At 34.2% G+C, this 19,229-nt stretch overlaps 2 protein-coding genes across 2 annotated transcripts in view; one reads left to right on the top strand and one right to left on the bottom strand.

Annotated features, from left to right (window-relative positions):
• LOC143258265 (BMP-binding endothelial regulator protein-like) overlaps positions 1 to 13,334 on the bottom strand; it is a 41,304-nt gene extending 27,970 nt beyond the window's left edge. Inside the window, exons 1-4 of the mRNA XM_076517253.1 lie at positions 13,193 to 13,334; positions 5,830 to 5,988; positions 3,858 to 3,940; positions 2,018 to 2,111 (exon numbers count right to left, since the gene is read on the bottom strand). Of these exons, the coding sequence (XP_076373368.1) occupies positions 2,018 to 2,111; positions 3,858 to 3,940; positions 5,830 to 5,988; positions 13,193 to 13,334 (478 nt within the window). The remainder of the gene's footprint in view (positions 1 to 2,017; positions 2,112 to 3,857; positions 3,941 to 5,829; positions 5,989 to 13,192) is intronic.
• Positions 1 to 19,229, top strand: part of LOC143223934 (uncharacterized) — a 159,469-nt gene that overhangs the window by 90,365 nt on the left and 49,875 nt on the right. The window lies entirely within an intron of this gene.

Here is a 19,229-nt window from a genome sequence, read left to right as displayed (position 1 = left end):
GGCACAACACGAACAGCCCATGACGTAACAACAAACAAATCACGTAACTTTAAGATTAAAGTTACTAAATGTATTAAAACTAGTGTCACGTAACTTGAAACTATACCTACTATCTGTGTTAACATTAGCTCACTATATCACGTATCTTGACGTTAAATAGACAAAACACGACAAATCGAATGCATTATATCATATAAGCAGAAGGTAAAAGCAGTAGACATATTAACACTACTGCACTCTATCACGTAACTTGAAGTTAAACCTACTATACATATTGAAACTAGTGCACCATATCACGTTAGTTCGAAGTTAAACCTATTAGACATATTAAAAGTTCCGCACTACGTAATGTAACTTGAAGTTAAACCTATTAGACATATTAAAAGTTCCGCACTACGTCATATAACTTGAAGTTAAACCTATTAGACATATTAAAAGTTCCGCACTACGTCATGTAACTTGAAGTCAAACCTATTAGACATATTAAAAGTTCCGCACTACGTCATGTAACTTGAAGTTAAACCTATTAGACATATTAAAAGTTCCGCACTACGTCATGTAACTTGTTGTTAAACCTATTAGACATATTAAAAGTTCCGCACTACGTCATGTAACTTGTTGTTAAACCTATTAGACATATTAAAAGTTCCGCACTACGTCATGTAACTTGTTGTTAAACCTATTAGACATATTAAAAGTTCCGCACTACGTCATGTAACTTGAAGTCAAACCTATTAGACATATTAAAAGTTCCGCACTACGTCATGTAACTTGAAGTTGAACCTATTAAACATATTGAATGTTCCGCACTACGTCATGTAACTTGAGGTTAAACCTATTAGACATATTAAAAGTTCCGCACTACGTCATGTAACTTGAAGTTAAACCTATTAGACATATTAAAAGTTCCGCACTACGTCATGTAACTTGAAGTTAAACCTATTAGACATATTAAAAGTTCCGCACTACGTCATGTAACTTGAAGTTAAACCTATTAGACATATTAAAAGTTCCGCACTACGTCATGTAACTTGAAGTTAAACCTATTAGACATATTAAAGTTCCGCACTACGTCATGTAACTTGAAGTTAAACCTATTAGACATATTAAAGTTCCGCACTACGTCATGTAACTTGAAGTCAAACCTATTAGACATATTAAAAGTTCCGCACCACGTCATGTAACTTGAAGTTAAACCTATTAGACATATTAAAAGTTCCGCACTACGTCATGTAACTTGAAGTTAAACCTATTAGACATATTAAAAGTTCCGCACTACGTCATGTAACTTGAAGTTAAACCTATTAGACATATTAAAAGTTCCGCACTACGTCATGTAACTTGAAGTTAAACCTATTAGACATATTAAAAGTTCCGCACTACGTCATGTAACTTGAAGTTAAACCTATTAGACATATTAAAAGTTCCGCACTACGTCATGTAACTTGAAGTTAAACCTATTAGACATATTAAAAGTTCCGCACTACGTCATGTAACTTGAAGTTAAACCTATTAGACATATTAAAAGTTCCGCACTACGTCATGTAACTTGAAGTCAAACCTATTAGACATATTAAAAGTTCCGCACCACGTCATGTAACTTGAAGTTAAACCTATTAGACATATTAAAAGTTCCGCACTACGTCATGTAACTTGAAGTTAAACCTATTAGACATATTAAAAGTTCCGCACTACGTCATGTAACTTGAAGTTAAACCTATTAGACATATTAAAAGTTCCGCACTACGTCATGTAACTTGAAGTTAAACCTATTAGACATATTAAAAGTTCCGCACTACGTCATGTAACTTGAAGTTAAACCTATTAGGTGTATTAACGCTACTCCTTCTTTGAAATGGACTTAAAAAAAACAAAAAAAACTTTATTTTTGCCCAACGAATCAACAGCAAGTTTCAAAAACCACGTGATCTAAGACCTTATGTTGTAACTATACAAGGTCCGTAAGGATAATTTAAAGGTAACAGTCTTATATATATGAAGACAATGAGAAACCTACCTTTACAAGACGAACAGCACTCTCCGGGTCTAGGTGGTTGAGGGTTGCGACATGGCACGTGACAGTGTAATCTTGCATCCGTTAGAATCCCCGACTTTGAAAGTTAAGTATTTAATAAGAACATGCTAATTTCCTGTTCAGCGAAACGACTGATCAGTAAAATGTATTATCAATCATTTAAAAATAGAATACAGTTAAAAGGTATCTATAGTTTTAACAAAAACCCGTTGTTAAGTTTAAAATAGTCCATGCTTTGAAACTGGAAAAAAAAAAAGCACGAGAAACTTATTAATTCGAATAATGTAAAATATTCATAATAGTTTACAAACAAAAGTAGTTTGTGAGAAAATACTAGAAAACTATCGAATACCATTATAGTTTTGTTAATATAAAATAAATATTCTTATTAATTAGACATAATTAATTGTTAAGTTTGATTGACAGCAATACCATTGTATTTTTTCTAAAAAGAGAGTGCCGCTATTACGTCTTACAAGACCAGTGTTTCTTAACCCTGGGTCACGACCGAAAACTGGGTCACCAGTCCTATTCGAGAATGAGTTGCCAAAAACCTGCGGTGACGGGTTTGGTTTGAATTTCGCGCAACTCTACAAGAGAGCTATCTGCACTAATCAGTCTTAATTTAGTATTGTAAGACTAGGGAGAAAGCAGTTAATCATCAGCATCTACCATCAACTTATAGTCTCTTCTTTTACTAACGAATAGTGGGATTGACTGTAATATTAAAACGTCTCCACAGCTGAAAGGGAGAGCATGTATAGTGGGACGGGGATTCGAACCCTCCAATTTCTGGTTGAGCGCCTTAACTATCTGGCTATCCTGGGCCATACAGTGAGTGTTTGAACTTTGCTTTGTAGTCCAATAGTGGTTGCGCTAAAGAGCTCTATTTGAAGGTATAGGTCACAAAGATATCCCTGTTGGCAGAATTCTGTCGCTGCCAAAAAAAGGTTAAGAACCACTGATAATTTTCCAGTAGACATCAATACTACTGTTAATATAGTTAGTAGACAATACCATTGTAATTCTTAATAAATACCAATACCATTGTTAATCTACCTAGCACATAATATTGCTTTCCGTTTCCTTAAAAGACAACACTATTGCACTACATGACGTAACCTGAAATTTATATTTTAATATACGTGTTACAAGTTTTTTTCGTTAACATAATATAATGATTACAATTATACATGTCATAAGACATTAGTTTTAGGCCTATTCCATTTTTAAACACAGCATTGTTTTGTCTAGTCCTTTATAGATTTTCAAAAATTAGGAGAGTGAATTATAATAATAATAGTATTTCATAATAATAATAGTATTTCAAAATAATAATAGTATTCCAACCACACTATATTTCTTTTAGTCATTGCCGACTACGCGTTTCGCTCAATTCGCTGCTCTTCAGGCCGGTTAGAATACTTCAAACTCAGAGCTCTGGACTAAACGAAACGTGTCGTCGACAATGGATATAATTTTTGAAAATCCGTAAGGGACTACATAAAGAATGTTGTGCTTAAAAATAGAATAGGCCTAACACAAATGATTTAGACAGATAAAATAGTATTTATACTTCGCCGGCCTTTAAAGGCCCACACTCGATAAAGAAAGAATGCTGTATATCTTGTGAGTATAATTTAGTGTTATTTATTTTGTTAACTGCTAATTTTATATTTCGATATATATTAATAATACTTTTCTATGACAAAATTGCCATATTTATTGAACAAGTAAAATCAGTGATTCAATATGTTATCAAAACTATATAGTTTTAACATAAAGTGTAAATATATAAATCATATGAATAGAAATTGTCTACCTGGCAAGAATAAGTTCGACAGGGGTCGCTGTTGTCTATCCATTCAGTTTCACTTTCATGCAACTTTCCATTTAGGTAGCAACCTGAAAAATGAAGGATAAATTTCAAACAATATTGCACGTGAGCTCTGTTATCTTGTTAGGATAATTTATCTTTGTTTATCGAATAACATAAGACCACTCGTGATGTTACATGCACGTACAGTACAAACCAACTGTTTTATGTGTAATATGTAAAACTTATAAAGCATTTGTATTATATTCCTTTGGTCACTGAACACATACATACATACACTCACAAAAGTATGAGATATGGAGCTGCAGTTTCTTGTGCAAATAACAAATCTGTTGAAGTATACATACGATGGAGAGAATAGAAGATAACTATTTTGATCAGATTTATGCGAATTTGTTATTTTCAACCTAAATGTCATTTTATGCAATACGTGGACGAAATGTATTGTTTAAACATCAATAACAGTTAAATTGGAACTGCCGTACAGAAGACAAGCCGCCACACAGAAGTACCTGCCTCGTAATCTGCATAATGTGGTCCGAATACCATAACGCATTCACAGCTGTATTGCGAGTTCGAACTTTCCAATCAGCAGCCCGTTCCGTTGGTCATCTCGCTACGCCCGGTCGAAATCTTGGATAAATGTCGTGGAATTTTCATAAAATTATATGATAAAATGAAACAAATCATTGAAAACTATGTTACCAAAGGTATTTTGTTCATTGAAGATAAGGACTTTTTCTTTATTTGTTTCTCTCTCACTCACACACACACACATACATATATATCATTAAGTCTTCATATATCATGTAAAATTCAAATCAACGAATAATTTGAGACAAATAAAATGGCTGTATATAGATAGCACACTGCGGTAATATTATTCTACTCTATATTAGTAATAAAATGATGGAGGTCTTGCATTTTTTAAACTGATGCTTCGGGTCCAAATTTATATTTAAAATAAAACATCAAGCAAACAGAGTTTAAAAGATAAAATCAACCTATTCATCATTCAAACTAATATAATATAAAACCAACCTATTCATCATTCAAACTAATATAATATAAAACCAACCTATTCATCATTCAAACTAATATAATATAAAATCAACCTATTCATCATTCAAACTAATATAATATAAAATCAACCTATTCATCATTCAAACTAATAAATATAAAATCAATCTATTCATCATTCAAACTAATATAATATAAAATCAATATATTCATCATTCAAACTAATATAATATAAAATCAACCTGTTCATAATTCAAACTAATATAATATAAAATCAACCTGTTCATAATTCAAACTAATATAATATAAAATCAACCTATTCATCATTCAAACTAATATAATATAAAATCAACCTATTCATCATTCAAACTAATATAATATAAAATCAATCTATTCATCATTCAAACTAATATAATATAAAATCAACCTATTCACCATTCAAACTAATATAATATAAAAGCAACCTATTCATCATTCAAACTAATATAATGCAAAATCAACCTATTCATCATTCGAACTAATATAATATAAAATCAACCTATTCATCATTCAAACTAATATAATATAAAACCAACCTATTCATCATTCAAACTAATATAATATAAAATCAACCTATTCATCATTCGAACTAATATAATATAAAATCATCCTATTCATCATTCAAACTAATATAATATAAAATCAACCTATTCATCATTCAAACTAATATAATATAAAATCAACCTATTCATCATTCAAACTAATATAATATAAAATCAACCTATTCATCATTCAAACTAATATAATATAAAATCAACCTATTCACCATTCAAACTAATATAATATCCAATCGCGTCAGATGTCTTACCCTGTGTTTTTACATATAACTTGATTAATTTTTAATTAAAACAGGCTTGGTTTATCACCCTATAGGAGATACACAGAGAGGTGTACTAACCTTTACATAGATTACAACAACCCCTTTTCTCGTTGTACGGAAGAAAGTAGCATTCTTTGTCACTAGAGCACGCTGTTCGACGACAAGTCACGTGGCCGTTCTGTAATAGATTATATGAAATTATGAAAATTCTGAGTTGAAATAAATATGACGTTAGTACTATAGGTAAATAAATAAGTAAGATAATATTTCTCCCTTAACATTGGGATGTTATTCGTCATAAAAACCAACAAACACTGCAGTTTAGCTAATTAGAAAAATGTTGTCCATTACTCCGCCTGGTGTCCGTTAATTAAACACTTTTATCTTAAGAAGATTTTATTATATTTCATATTTTGCAGACTGGCTAAAATACCCCTAAATATTATTTGTATAAAGTTTTTCTTATATTTTTTATGTATAAGTATGTTAATTTAATAAAAACAGAAAAAAAAACTTTTAATCTGAAACCGCCCTTAAGTTTGTGTCCCCCTACCGTCAAGTACATTTAGAAATACCTCGCCGTAAAAAAATAAAATAAGTATAATGGTCTATTATCGATTTACTGGCAAGAAGTACGTATGAAGTTTAGAAATACAAGTATTCCATATTTGTATTATACCTGGCAACATATGATTACGGTTTAGGGTTTTCCATAGCCCTGAACAGTTAAAAGAATTTGGTTTCTCTTTACAGTTAATCAATAAATATATCCGTGTTTCGGGTTAGATTAATATTTGTTTCTACTCAACGTGTTCAAGTGATGCTGGCTGAGCTGGATGTCAATAATATTATTCAAACGCTGTTCCTCGAGAAAATATTTCGACTAAGTCTCGAGCTATGGGTTAATTAACAATAGCAACAACAAGACCTTGTGCCTAGCAACACCAGTATAAGGTTTTCGGGCATTTACGTGGTAGCCATATAGAATATTGAACGCGTCTCTTAACAGTGCCTTTCAAGTGCTTAGTTTGGAATGTTTGCAATGCGAGCTTGAAGAAATACGATCATTATTTAAATATAACATGTCGAGTACTTACTAACAGTTATGGTTGGTATTCACTATTGGTGCTAACTTCCGATGAAAAACATAGACATACGAAGCTGGGGATGGCGGAGCAGCCCTAGCGTTAAATATATGCTGCCATTCGGAAAAAAATTCAGTTTTCATTCGAGCAAAACTAGAATAATTTCGGTAGTTGCATGATGGCCACATAAATCAACATATAATGGTTTCCATGATTATTAACCACCGTATTTCACACTTTCCCTCTAACTTTATCTTTCTTACTCATAACATTACTCAATCAAAACTTGTACAGTCCAATCCTACCCCCAAGAGTTGGCGGTGGGTGGTGATGACTAGCTGCCTTCCCTCTAGTCTTACACTGCTAAATTAGGGACGGCTAGCACAGATAGCCCTCGAGTAGCTTTGTGCGAAATTCCAAAACAAACAAACAAACAAACAAACCAATCCTACCCGTCTGATAAATAGCTAGTTAAATATACTGTTATTATGTACTTACATATAATTACTAAAATTCATTGTTTCATCATTCTTTCTCATAATTAACGATGTTATTGGCCATATCTTTAATAACACAAGTCTTTCGGTACAATAAATATGTTAATAAAATTAGATTTACAGAATACTACAGGCATTCATGATCATACCAACAAACTAAGAAAACAAATTTAAAATGTTTGTCACTTTTGGAATAATTTTAGAATATTTAAATAAGTAACTACAACTTGAAGGCATAAATAAAAGAGGTGACGAAATCAAAGAACAGTTTTTGAAAAAGAAAAAAGAGGAAGATACGATAATAATATAAGAACAAAAACGAAACAATGTTGTATAATATCAAAAGTGAACGAAAATGTTGTAGCAAAATCGAAGGTTTGGTTTGTTTTTAATTTCGCACAAAGCTATACGAGGACCATCTGCGCTAGCCATTCCTAATTTTGCGGTGTAAGACTAAAGAGAAGGTGGGTAGTCATCACCACCCACCGCCAACTCTTGGACAACTCTTTAACCACCTAATAACCGTCACATTATAGCGCCCCCGCGGCTAGAAGAGCGATCATGTTTGGTGTAACGGGGATTCGAACCCGCGACCATGCCAGGCCTCAACAACGATGAAATAATAACATTGAAATGAAACTAAATTCTAAATAATACAACCAGTTAAAACAACGGATGAAATACTAGCATAGGATAAAAACAAATGTACGAAAATATTAACCAAGAAGCAGCAAAAACAGTGAGAAAAAAAATCTAATGGCACAGCAGAATGATTGCTGACTCACACCGTGGTGAGCAGATCTCAGATAGTTCGTTGTGTAGGTTTGTGCTTCATTCCAAACAAATTAAGGAGAAAAACAAAATATATTACAAAGTGACGAAAGAACAGTACTGAAACAAGATTGCGTTGTAAGTCAAAAATAAAAAGCTGGAATAAAATAGAAGAAAAAATAAAGGGAACAAAAAATATTACAATAACAATGAAAGAAAGTAGTGCATTTAAAATAAACTAACAAAATATTACGATAACAATGAAAGAAAGTAGTGCATTAAAAACAAACTAACAAAATATTACGATAACAATGAAAGAAAGTAGTGCATTTAAAATAAACTAAGAAAATATTACGATAACAATGAAAGTAGTGCATTAAAAACAAACTAAAAATATTACGATAACAATGAAAGAAAGTAGTGCATTAAAAACAAACTAACAAAATATTACGATAACAAAGAAAGAAAGTAGTGCATTAAAAACAAACTAACAAAATATTACGATAACAATGAAAGAAAGTAGTGCATTAAAAACAAACTAACAAAATATTACGATAACAATGAAAGAAAGTAGTGCATTAAAAACAAACTAACAAAATATTACGATAACAATGACTAAAGCTAAATAATTTTGTTGTTATATTTTTGGGACACAAGCCCTCTTTACGGAAACGTAATTCTTAAAATGAACAGTTTCTCTAAATATCAGACTGAAAATTCCGAATGGAAGGTCTACATTTACATCATGAGCAGAACCAGGACCGTCGATAAGAAGATAACGATACATTAATCCCCGGATCATCAGAGAACCCGTACAAATTGACTTTTCAGAGTATATTTAGAACACTGCTATGAAAAAGGCTCAGAAATATACGTTTTATAGTTAGCTAATATTATGGGGGCCCATGTGTACATGATTTCCCCGGGCAACTTTTTTGATGGACAGCAGTGAAGGTAGGTTTTAAGTTAAAGCTTTGAAATGAAGACAACAATATATTCACGAGGTAGTTGTGAGGACAGGTTTGAAATTAAAGTTTCAGAAGGTGAATACCAGAAAATAGCCATGAAATACTGTTGACGATTTAAATTAGTTTTAGAGCGCACACTCACTAAAAAAATGTGAATGAGGTCTTAATTAGGACTGTGTGTGTGTGTGTTTTTCGTATAGCAAAGCCACAAAGGGCTATCTGCTCAGCCCACCGCGGGGAATCGAACCCCTGATTTTAGCGTTGTAAATCCGAAGACATACCGCTGTACTAGCGGGGGGCTTTAATTAGGACAGGTTTGAAATTCACGCACTAGAATATAAATCCGTAAAATATTTAAATTTGAAATTTAAAAATTAGAAATTTGAAAGAATAATTAAAGACTTGAGAGGGTAAAGCCTAGAAAACAGTAAATAAAGAGAACAGATGAAGGCATCACGGCAAAACCATATGAGATAAATTTGTAAACGTAATAATACAAGAACTACACACATGCGGAAGTCTACAAAATTCTCATATCGAATACACTTTTCGCCTATCTTAATATATGCATTTTTAATACTCAACTAACTCGTAACTTATTGAACTACAAATATTACTTGGAATTTCTTCCCTTCAGCAGTTACAAGGAGAATTAAATGAAGAATATTTTGATTAGTCAAGGTTAACTGGTAGATGTCGGTTGTACGTTATCGTAAAAGAAAGTCTGTATTTTCTGTTTAGGATTTCGCGCAAAGCTGCACGAGGGCTATCTGCGCTGGTCGTCCCTAATTTAGAAGTGTAGGAAGTGAGCTAATCATCACCACCTACCGCCAACGCTTGGGCTACCTTTTTACCAACGAATAGTCACATTACAACATCCCCACGGCTGAAAGGGCGAACATGTTTCGTATGATGGGGATTCGAACCCGCGACCCTCGTATTACGAGCCGACTGCTTTAACCACCTCACCATACCGGGCCGTGTTTTTGATAGTGTAATATATGTTTCACTTTAATGTGCTGCTAATAGCCTCACCATACCGGGCCGTGTTTTTGATAGTGTAGTATATGTTTCACTTTAATGTGCTGCTGATAGCCTCACCATACCGGGCCGTGTTTTTGATAGTGTAGCATATGTTTCACTTTAATGTGCTGCTAATAGCCTCACCATACCGGGCCGTGTTTTTGATAATGTAATATTTGTTTCACTTTAATGTGCTGCTAATAGCCTCACCATACCGGGCCGTGTTTTTGATAGTGTAGTATATGTTTCACTTTAATGTGCTGCTAATAGCTTCACCATACCGGGCCGTGTTTTTGATAGTGTAATATTTGTTTCACTTTAATGTGCTGCTAATAGCCTCACCATACCGGGCCGTGTTTTTGATAATGTAATATTTGTTTCACTTTAATGTGCTGCTAATACAAGTTATTTCAGTCATTCAGGGCTAACGAAATAAAAGTTAGGAGTGTCCACTGTTAATAATACAGGTTTCTAAATGTATTCAGCTTTAAAGATATTTGAACAAGATAAACAAACATATATTTTCTTCTGTTGTATAGCCATGGGCTATCAATTCCTCACACAGCACGCATGTAATTGACTGTAGAAAGGTCGGAGTCTAGGTTAACTGAGTAAATATACATTTATATGTAATAATGTAGTAAGTCCAGCTAACACACACACACACTATTATTACATATACATGTAATAATGTAGTAAGTCCAGCTAACACACACACTATTATTACATTTATATGTAATAATGTAGTGAGTCCAGCTAACACACACACTATTATTACATTTATATGTAATAATGTAGTGAGTCCAGCTAACACACACACACTATTATTACATTTATATGTAATAATGTAGTGAGTCCAGCTAACACACACACACTATTATTACATATACGTGTAATAATGTAGTAAGTCCAGCTAACACACACACACTATTATTACATATACATGTAATAATGTAGTAAGTCCAGCTAACACACACACTATTATTACATTTATATGTAATAATGTAGTAAGTCCAGCTAACACACACACTATTATTACGTTTATATGTGCTGATAATGTAGTAAGTCCAGCTAACACACACACACACTATTATTGCATATACATGTAATAATGTAGTAAGTCCAGCTAACACACACACTATTATTACATTTATATGTAATAATGTAGTAAGTCCAGCTAACACACACACTATTATTACATTTATATGTAATAATGTAGTGAGTCCAGCTAACACACACACACTATTATTACATTTATATGTAATAATGTAGTGAGTCCAGCTAACACACACACACTATTATTACATTTATATGTAATAATGTAGTAAGTCCAGCTAACACACACACACTATTATTACATTTATATGTAATGATGTAGTAAGTCCAGCTAACACACACACACACTATTATTACATATACGTAATGATGTAGTAAGTCCAGCTAACACACACACACTATTATTACATATACATGTAATAATGTAGTAAGTCCAGCTAACACACACACTATTATTACATTTATATGTAATAATGTAGTAAGTCCAGCTAACACACACACTATTATTACATTTATATGTAATAATGTAGTGAGTCCAGCTAACACACACACACTATTATTACATTTATATGTAATAATGTAGTGAGTCCAGCTAACACACACACTATTATTACATACATGTAATAATGTAGTAAGTCCAGCTAACACACACACACTATTATTACATATACATGTAATAATGTAGTAAGTCCAGCTAACACACACACTATTATTACATTTATATGTAATAATGTAGTAAGTCCAGCTAACACACACACTATTATTACATTTATATGTAATAATGTAGTAAGTCCAGCTAACACACACACACACTATTATTACATATACATGTAATAATGTAGTAAGTCCAGCTAACACACACACTATTATTACATTTATATGTAATAATGTAGTAAGTCCAGCTAACACACACACTATTATTACATTTATATGTAATAATGTAGTGAGTCCAGCTAACACACACACACTATTATTACATTTATATGTAATAATGTAGTGAGTCCAGCTAACACACACACACTATTATTACATTTATATGTAATAATGTAGTAAGTCCAGCTAACACACACACACTATTATTACATTTTTAAGTAATAATGTAGTAACTCCAGCTAACACACACTACGACGAAGGTCTCCCATGTGATATACACGCCAGGAGAAACAAAGCCTTTTTATGGCATACAATTAACAATGTAAAATTATTAGTAGGTAAAGAATGAGTCACCTGTTTGTAATATTGACTGCAAGTGAGTCATGCCTTTTACCGTTTAACTATGTCCTCTCGTTCTAACTAAACAGTAGACCTGACACTGCAACGTAAACATGTATTAAAATAGATATTAATTAAAATTATCACGACGTTTCATAGTGTCGCAGAAAGTTTCACTTCCGTTCGTTTCAGTTTTTTCTTCAGTTTATAATTGGAATGATAATTTCCAACGAATTTGTAAAAGTTGTCTTAAATAGCATTGTATCGCGTATGTAAATCGTTCCAAACTGTTTTCTGAAAACTGATAAAATTCGACAAAACAGAATAAGTTCTATTGAATTACTGACAGACCAAAGATGTACAATTAATTATTTCATAATTCAAGAAATATGGACACACCTAGATGAGTTAAAATACTCGTATTTAAAACGATAAACTTGAGTGACGTCCACTCACTGAGATATGGCAAGCGCCTGTAACCACCGCTAGTTCTTACTGATTCTCTGTAGAGCATTGTACATCACACCGGGAATTAAATTTTCAGATGTAGCAGAAATTTTAGCTTACTGTAGACGCTAATTTTAAAATGTAGCAGGTTCCCTGTTTTACAAAATAATAATACTTTTCAAGATGTGACAATTTCTCTGTGTAGAACAGTAACTTAACAAGGGGTTACTTTTTTTAATTTTTGGCAGGTTATCTGTATAGCGCTGTAATTATTGCTGGGGTCTATTTTGTTAAATATAGCAGGTACATGTACAGCACTGTAACTCACACTAAGGACTTTTTTTAAATGTAGCACATACTTCCACAGCACTATAATTCTCACTTAGCACTACTTTTTGAAATGTGCCAAATACATATGTAGCACTGTAACTCTCACTAGAGACTACGTTTCCAAATGTAGCAGGTACCTGGAGCAGATACGACTTCCCAAGCCCACGAAGCTGTTTATCTATAACTGCCACCATAGCATGCCTGTAAACTGTTACTGAAATGAACCAGTAAAGAAAGATCATTGAGAATTGTCAATAAACATCACCTTGTTCTAGCCACCACTAGAGCCATGATTCTGTTTGTACGATATACAATATGACACGTTTAAATCACGGAAAACAAACTCTAATTGACCATTTGAGTGCGATGCATGTTATTAAACGGTTGTTTATGGATATTTTGTATAAAGTTAATGATACTGATATACTGTTGTCTATGAAGGAGATCTGATGATGTCAATGATCTTGTTATACTGTAGTGTATGAAGAGTTTTGATAATGTCAATGATTTTGTTATACTGTAGTCTATAGAGAGTTTTGATAATATCAATGAGATTGTTATACTGTAGTCTATGGAGAGTTTTGATGATGTCAATGATCTTGTTATACTGTAGTCTATGGAGAGTTTTGATGATGTCAATGATCTTGTTATACTGTAGTCTATGGAGAGTTTTGATGATGTCAATGATTTTGTCATACTGTAGTCTATGAAGAGTTTTGATAATATCAATGGGATTGTTATACTGTAGTCTATGGAGAGTTTTGATGATGTCAATGATCTTGTTATACTGTAGTCTATGAAGAGTTTTGATGATGTCAATGAGATTGTTATACTGTAGTCTATGGAGAGTTTTGATGATGTCAATGATCTTGTTATACTGTAGTCTATGGAGAGTTTTGATTATGTCAATGATCTTGTTGTACTGTAGTCTATGGACAGTTTTGATGATGTCAATGATCCTGTTATACTGTAGTCTATGGAGAGTTTTGATTATGTCAATGATCTTGTTTTTCTGTAGTCTATAGAGAGTTTTGATGATGTCAATGATCTTGTTGTACTTTAGTCTATGGAGAGTTTTGATGATGTCAATGATCTTCTTGTACTTTAGTCTATGGAGAGTTTTGATGATGTCAATGATCTTGTTATTCTGTAGTCTATGAAGTTTTGATGAGTTAATTGGTCTTGTTGAACGACAGTCTCTTGGTTGTTTTGTTTTTCAATATTTTTCTGTAACTTAAAAGTGACAGGCAAGATTAACAAAGAAAATGGGAGGAGGAACTGGTGGTGTGCTGGAAGAATTAAAGATTAACAAAGAAAATGGGAGGAGAAACTGGTGGTGTGCTGGAAGAATTAAAGATTAACAAACAAAATGGGAGGTGGAACTTGTGGTGTGCTGGAACAAACAAAATTGGAGGTGGAACTGGTGTTGTGCTGGAAGAATTAAAGATTAACAAAGTAAATGGGAGGAGGAACTGGTATTGTGCTGGAAGAATTAAAGATTAACAAAGAAAATGGGAGGAGGAACTGGTGGTGTGCTGGAAGAATTAAAAATTAACAAACAAAATGGGAGGTGAAACTTGTGGTGTGCTGGAACAAACAAAATTGGAGGTGGAACTGGTGTTGTGCTGGAAGAATTAAAGATTAACAAACAAAATGGGAGGTAGAACAGGTGGTGTGCTGGAAGAATTAAAGATTAACAAACAAAATGGGAGGAGGAACTGGTGGTGTGCTGGAAGAATTAAAGATTAACAAAGTAAATGGGAGGAGGAACTGGTATTGTGCTGGAAGAATTAAAGATTAACAAAGAAAATGGGAGGAGGAACTGGTGGTTTGCTGGAAGAATTAAAGATTAACAAACAAAATGGGAGGTGGAACTGGTGGTGTGCTGGAAGAATTAAAGATTAACAAACAAAATGGGAGGTGGAACTGGTGGTGTGCTGGAAGAATTAAAGATTAACAAACAAAATGGGAGGTGGAACTGGTGGTGTGCTGGAAGAATTAAAGATTAACAAACAAAATGTGAGGAGGAACTGATGGTGTGCTGGAAGAATTAAAGATTAACAAACAAAATGGGAGGTGGAACTGGTGGTGTGCTGGAAGAATTAAAGATTAACAAACAAAATGGGAGGTGGAACTGGTGGTGTGCTGGAAGAATTAAAGATTAACAAACAAAATGGGAGGAGGAACTGGTGTTGTGCTGGAAGAATTAAAGATTAACAAACAAAATGGGAGGAGGAACTGGTGGTGTGCTGGAAGAATTAAAGATTAACAAACAAAATGGTAGGAGGAACTGGTGGTGTGCTGGAAGAATTAAAGATTAACAAAAAAATTGGGAGGAGGAACTGGTATTGTGCTGGAAGAATTAAAGATTAACAAAGAAAATGGGAGGAGGAACTGGTGGTGTGCTGGAAGAATTAAAGATTAACAAACAAAATGGGAGGTGGAACTTGTGGTGTGCTGGAACAAACAAAATTGGAGGTGGAACTGGTGTTGTGCTGGAAGAATTAAAGATTAACAAACAAAATGGGAGGAGGAACTGGTGGTGTGCTGGAAGAATTAAAGATTAACAAACAAAATGGGAGGAGGAACTGGTGGTGTGCTGGAAGAATTAAAGATTAACAAACAAATGGGAGGAGGAAGTGGTATTGTGCTGGAAGAATTAAAGATTAACAAAGAAAATGGGAGGAGGAACTGGTGGTGTGCTGGAAGAATTAAAGATTAACAAACAAAATGGGAGGTGGAACTGGTGGTGTGCTGGAAGAATTAAAGATTAACAAACAAAATGGGAGGTGGAACTGGTGGTGTGCTGGAAGAATTAAAGATTAACAAACAAAATGGGAGGTGGAACTGGTGGTGTGCTGGAAGAATTAAAGATTAACAAACAAAATGTGAGGAGGAACTGATGGTGTGCTGGAAGAATTAAAGATTAACAAACAAAATGGGAGGTGGAACTGGTGGTGTGCTGGAAGAATTAAAGATTAACAAACAAAATGGGAGGTGGAACTGGTGGTGTGCTGGAAGAATTAAAGATTAACAAACAAAATGGGAGGTGGAACTGGTGTTGTGCTGGAAGAATTAAAGATTAACAAACAAAATGGGAGGAGGAACTGGTGGTGTGCTGGAAGAATTAAAGATTAACAAACAAAATGGTAGGAGGAACTGGTGGTGTGCTGGAAGAATTAAAGATTAACAAAGAAAATGGGAGGAGGAACTGGTGGTGTGCTGGAAGAATTAAAGATTAACAAACAAAATGGGAGGTGGAACTGGTGGTGTGCTGGAAGAATTAAAGATTAACAAACAAAATGGGAGGTGGAACTGGTGGTGTGCTGGAAGAATTAAAGATTAACAAACAAAATGAGAGGAGGAACTGGTGTTGTGCTGGAAGAATTAAATATTAACAAACAAAATGGGAGGAGGAACTGGTGTTGTGCTGGAAGAATTAAAGATTAACAAAGAAAATGGGAGGAGGAACTGGTGTTGTGCTGGAAGAATTAAAGATTAACAAACAAAATGGGAGGAGGAACTGGTGGTGTGCTGGAAGAATTCAAGATTAACAAAGTAAATGGGAGGAGGAACTGGTATTGTGCTGGAAGAATTAAAGATTAACAAAGAAAATGGGAGGAGGAACTGGTGTTGTGCTGGAAGAATTAAAGATTAACAAACAAAATGGGAGGAGGAACTGGTGGTGTGCTGGAAGAATTAAAGATCAACAAACAAAATGGGAGGTGGAACTGGTGGTGTGCTGGAACAAACAAAATGGGAGGTGGAACTGGTGTTGTGCTGGAAGAATTAAAGATTAACAAAGTAAATGGGAGGAGGAACTGGTGGTGTGCTGGAACAAACAAAATTGGAGGTGGAACTGGTGTTGTGCTGGAAGAATTAAAGATTAACAAACAAAATGGGAGGAGGAACTGGTGGTGTGCTGGAAGAATTAAAGATTAACAAACAAAATGGGAGGTGGAACTGGTGGTGTGCTGGAACAAACAAAATTGGAGGTGGAACTGGTGTTGTGCTGGAAGAATTAACGATTAACAAACAAAATGGGAGGAGGAACTGGTGGTGTGCTGGAAGAATTAAAGATTAACAAACAAAATGGGAGGTGGAACTGGTGGTGTGCTGGAACAAACAAAATTGGAGGTGGAACTGGTGTTGTGCTGGAAGAATTAAAGATTAACAAACAAAATGGGAGGTGGAACTGGTGGTGTGCTGGAAGAATTAAAGATTAACAAACAAAATTGGAGGAGGAACTGGTGTTGTGCTGGAAGAATTAAAGATTAACAAACAAAATGGGAGGAGGAACTGGTGGTGTGCTAGAAGAATTAAAGATTAACAAACAAAATGGGAGGAGGAACTGGTGTTGTGCTGGAAGAATTAAAGATTAACAAACAAAATGGGAGGAGGAACTGGTGGTGTGCTGGAAGAATTAAAGATTAACAAACAAAATGGGAGGTGGAACTGGTGGTGTGCTGGAACAAACAAAATGGGAGGTGGAACTGGTGTTGTGCTGGAAGAATTAAAGATTAACAAAGTAAATGGGAGGAGGAACTGGTGTTGTGCTGGAAGAATTAAAGATTAACAAACAAAATGGGAGGTGGAACTGGTGGTGTGCTGGAACAAACAAAATTGGAGGTGGAACTGGTGTTGTGCTGGAAGAATTAAAGATTAACAAACAAAATGGGAGGTGGAACTGGTGGAGTGCTGGAACAAACAAAATTGGAGGTGGAACTGGTGTTGTGCTGGAAGAATTAAAGATTAACAAACAAAATGGGAGGAGGAACTGGTGGTGTGCTGGAAGAATTAAAGATTAACAAACAAAATGGGAGGTGGAACTGGTGGTGTGCTGGAACAAACAAAATGGAGGTGGAACTGGTGTTGTGCTGGAAGAATTAAAGATTAACAAACAAAATGGGAAGAGGAACTGGTGGTGTGCTGGAAGAATTAAAGATTAACAAACAAAATGGGAGGTGGAACTGGTGGTGTGCTGGAAGAATTAAAGATTAACTAACAAAATGGGAGGTGGAACTGGTGGTGTGCTGGAAAAACAAAATTGGAGGTGGAACTGGTGTTGTGCTGTAAGAATTAAGATTAAGAAACAAATGGGAGGAGGAACTGGTGTTGTGATGCAGGATTTTTCTGTTAGAAGTGCACGTCTTCTGCACGCCAACTAAAGCTGTTAACTGAGAAAACAAAACAGAATGTTGGTTTGTTTTATCACGTTGAAAAAAGATATACTGACCTGTAGGTTTTTAGCATTTTATACATATATTATATATGAGCAAGTTGAATAAATAATAATAATACAGTTTGCAATAAGGGCCAACTAGTCTATTGGCTGTGGGTGTGGACATTTTTATACCCGGAGGATCGCTGTTTGTGTTTCATAAAGGTATTGTGAGAAATTCTTAACAATCTAGGGTAGACATTTTAGAGACCTGAAACAAGGGAGAGATTCAAGATAGCTTCCGTTAGAAGTAAATAAAGATAACATGTGTTCTACAGCAGATAGAACAACGATTTGGGCTTCCAGATACAAGTTTTGGGTTAAGTAAACCACTGACGACATTAACAACAAAACCTGTCGTGAGTCATTTGAGGTGTTCGAGATGGCAGCCAAGATGGTCGCCGCAAGGGGTAGATAACCATATCTCATGTTGTATAGCAGATAGCAAAATGAGTTTTATGTTAAGGTATAGGTGGTTGATGATCAAGAAATTCATTTCTGTTGTATATACAGCAATTAGTTCTGAGCTTCGAAAGACGTTTTGAATACTCATAATAATGAGAAGGTATTTGATGTATAACAAAGATGTATAACAGGGGAATGTCCGACAATGAATTAGTTCAGATATTTGAAGATATATTAACAAAGCACTGCACATCAAAATAAAATAGTATCATTCAACCACAAAAGTGTTTAAAAAGATTTATCTCTGACTAAAATTTATCACACTTTATAACGTTAGATGTCTTGAATTTGACCTGTTTCCTTCACAACAAAGTTTAAGCAGTAAGTAAAATGCATATGCATGTCGTGGAAAAATATGCCATATCCCGTAATTGTATCCAAGTACCACAACGTCAGTATAGTA

Source organism: Tachypleus tridentatus, chromosome 1, assembly GCF_004210375.1.
Source record: "Tachypleus tridentatus isolate NWPU-2018 chromosome 1, ASM421037v1, whole genome shotgun sequence".
Lineage (NCBI taxonomy): Eukaryota > Metazoa > Arthropoda > Merostomata > Xiphosura > Limulidae > Tachypleus > Tachypleus tridentatus.
Note: the sequence above shows the minus strand (reverse complement) of the source record. Positions and strands in the feature narration are given on the sequence as shown.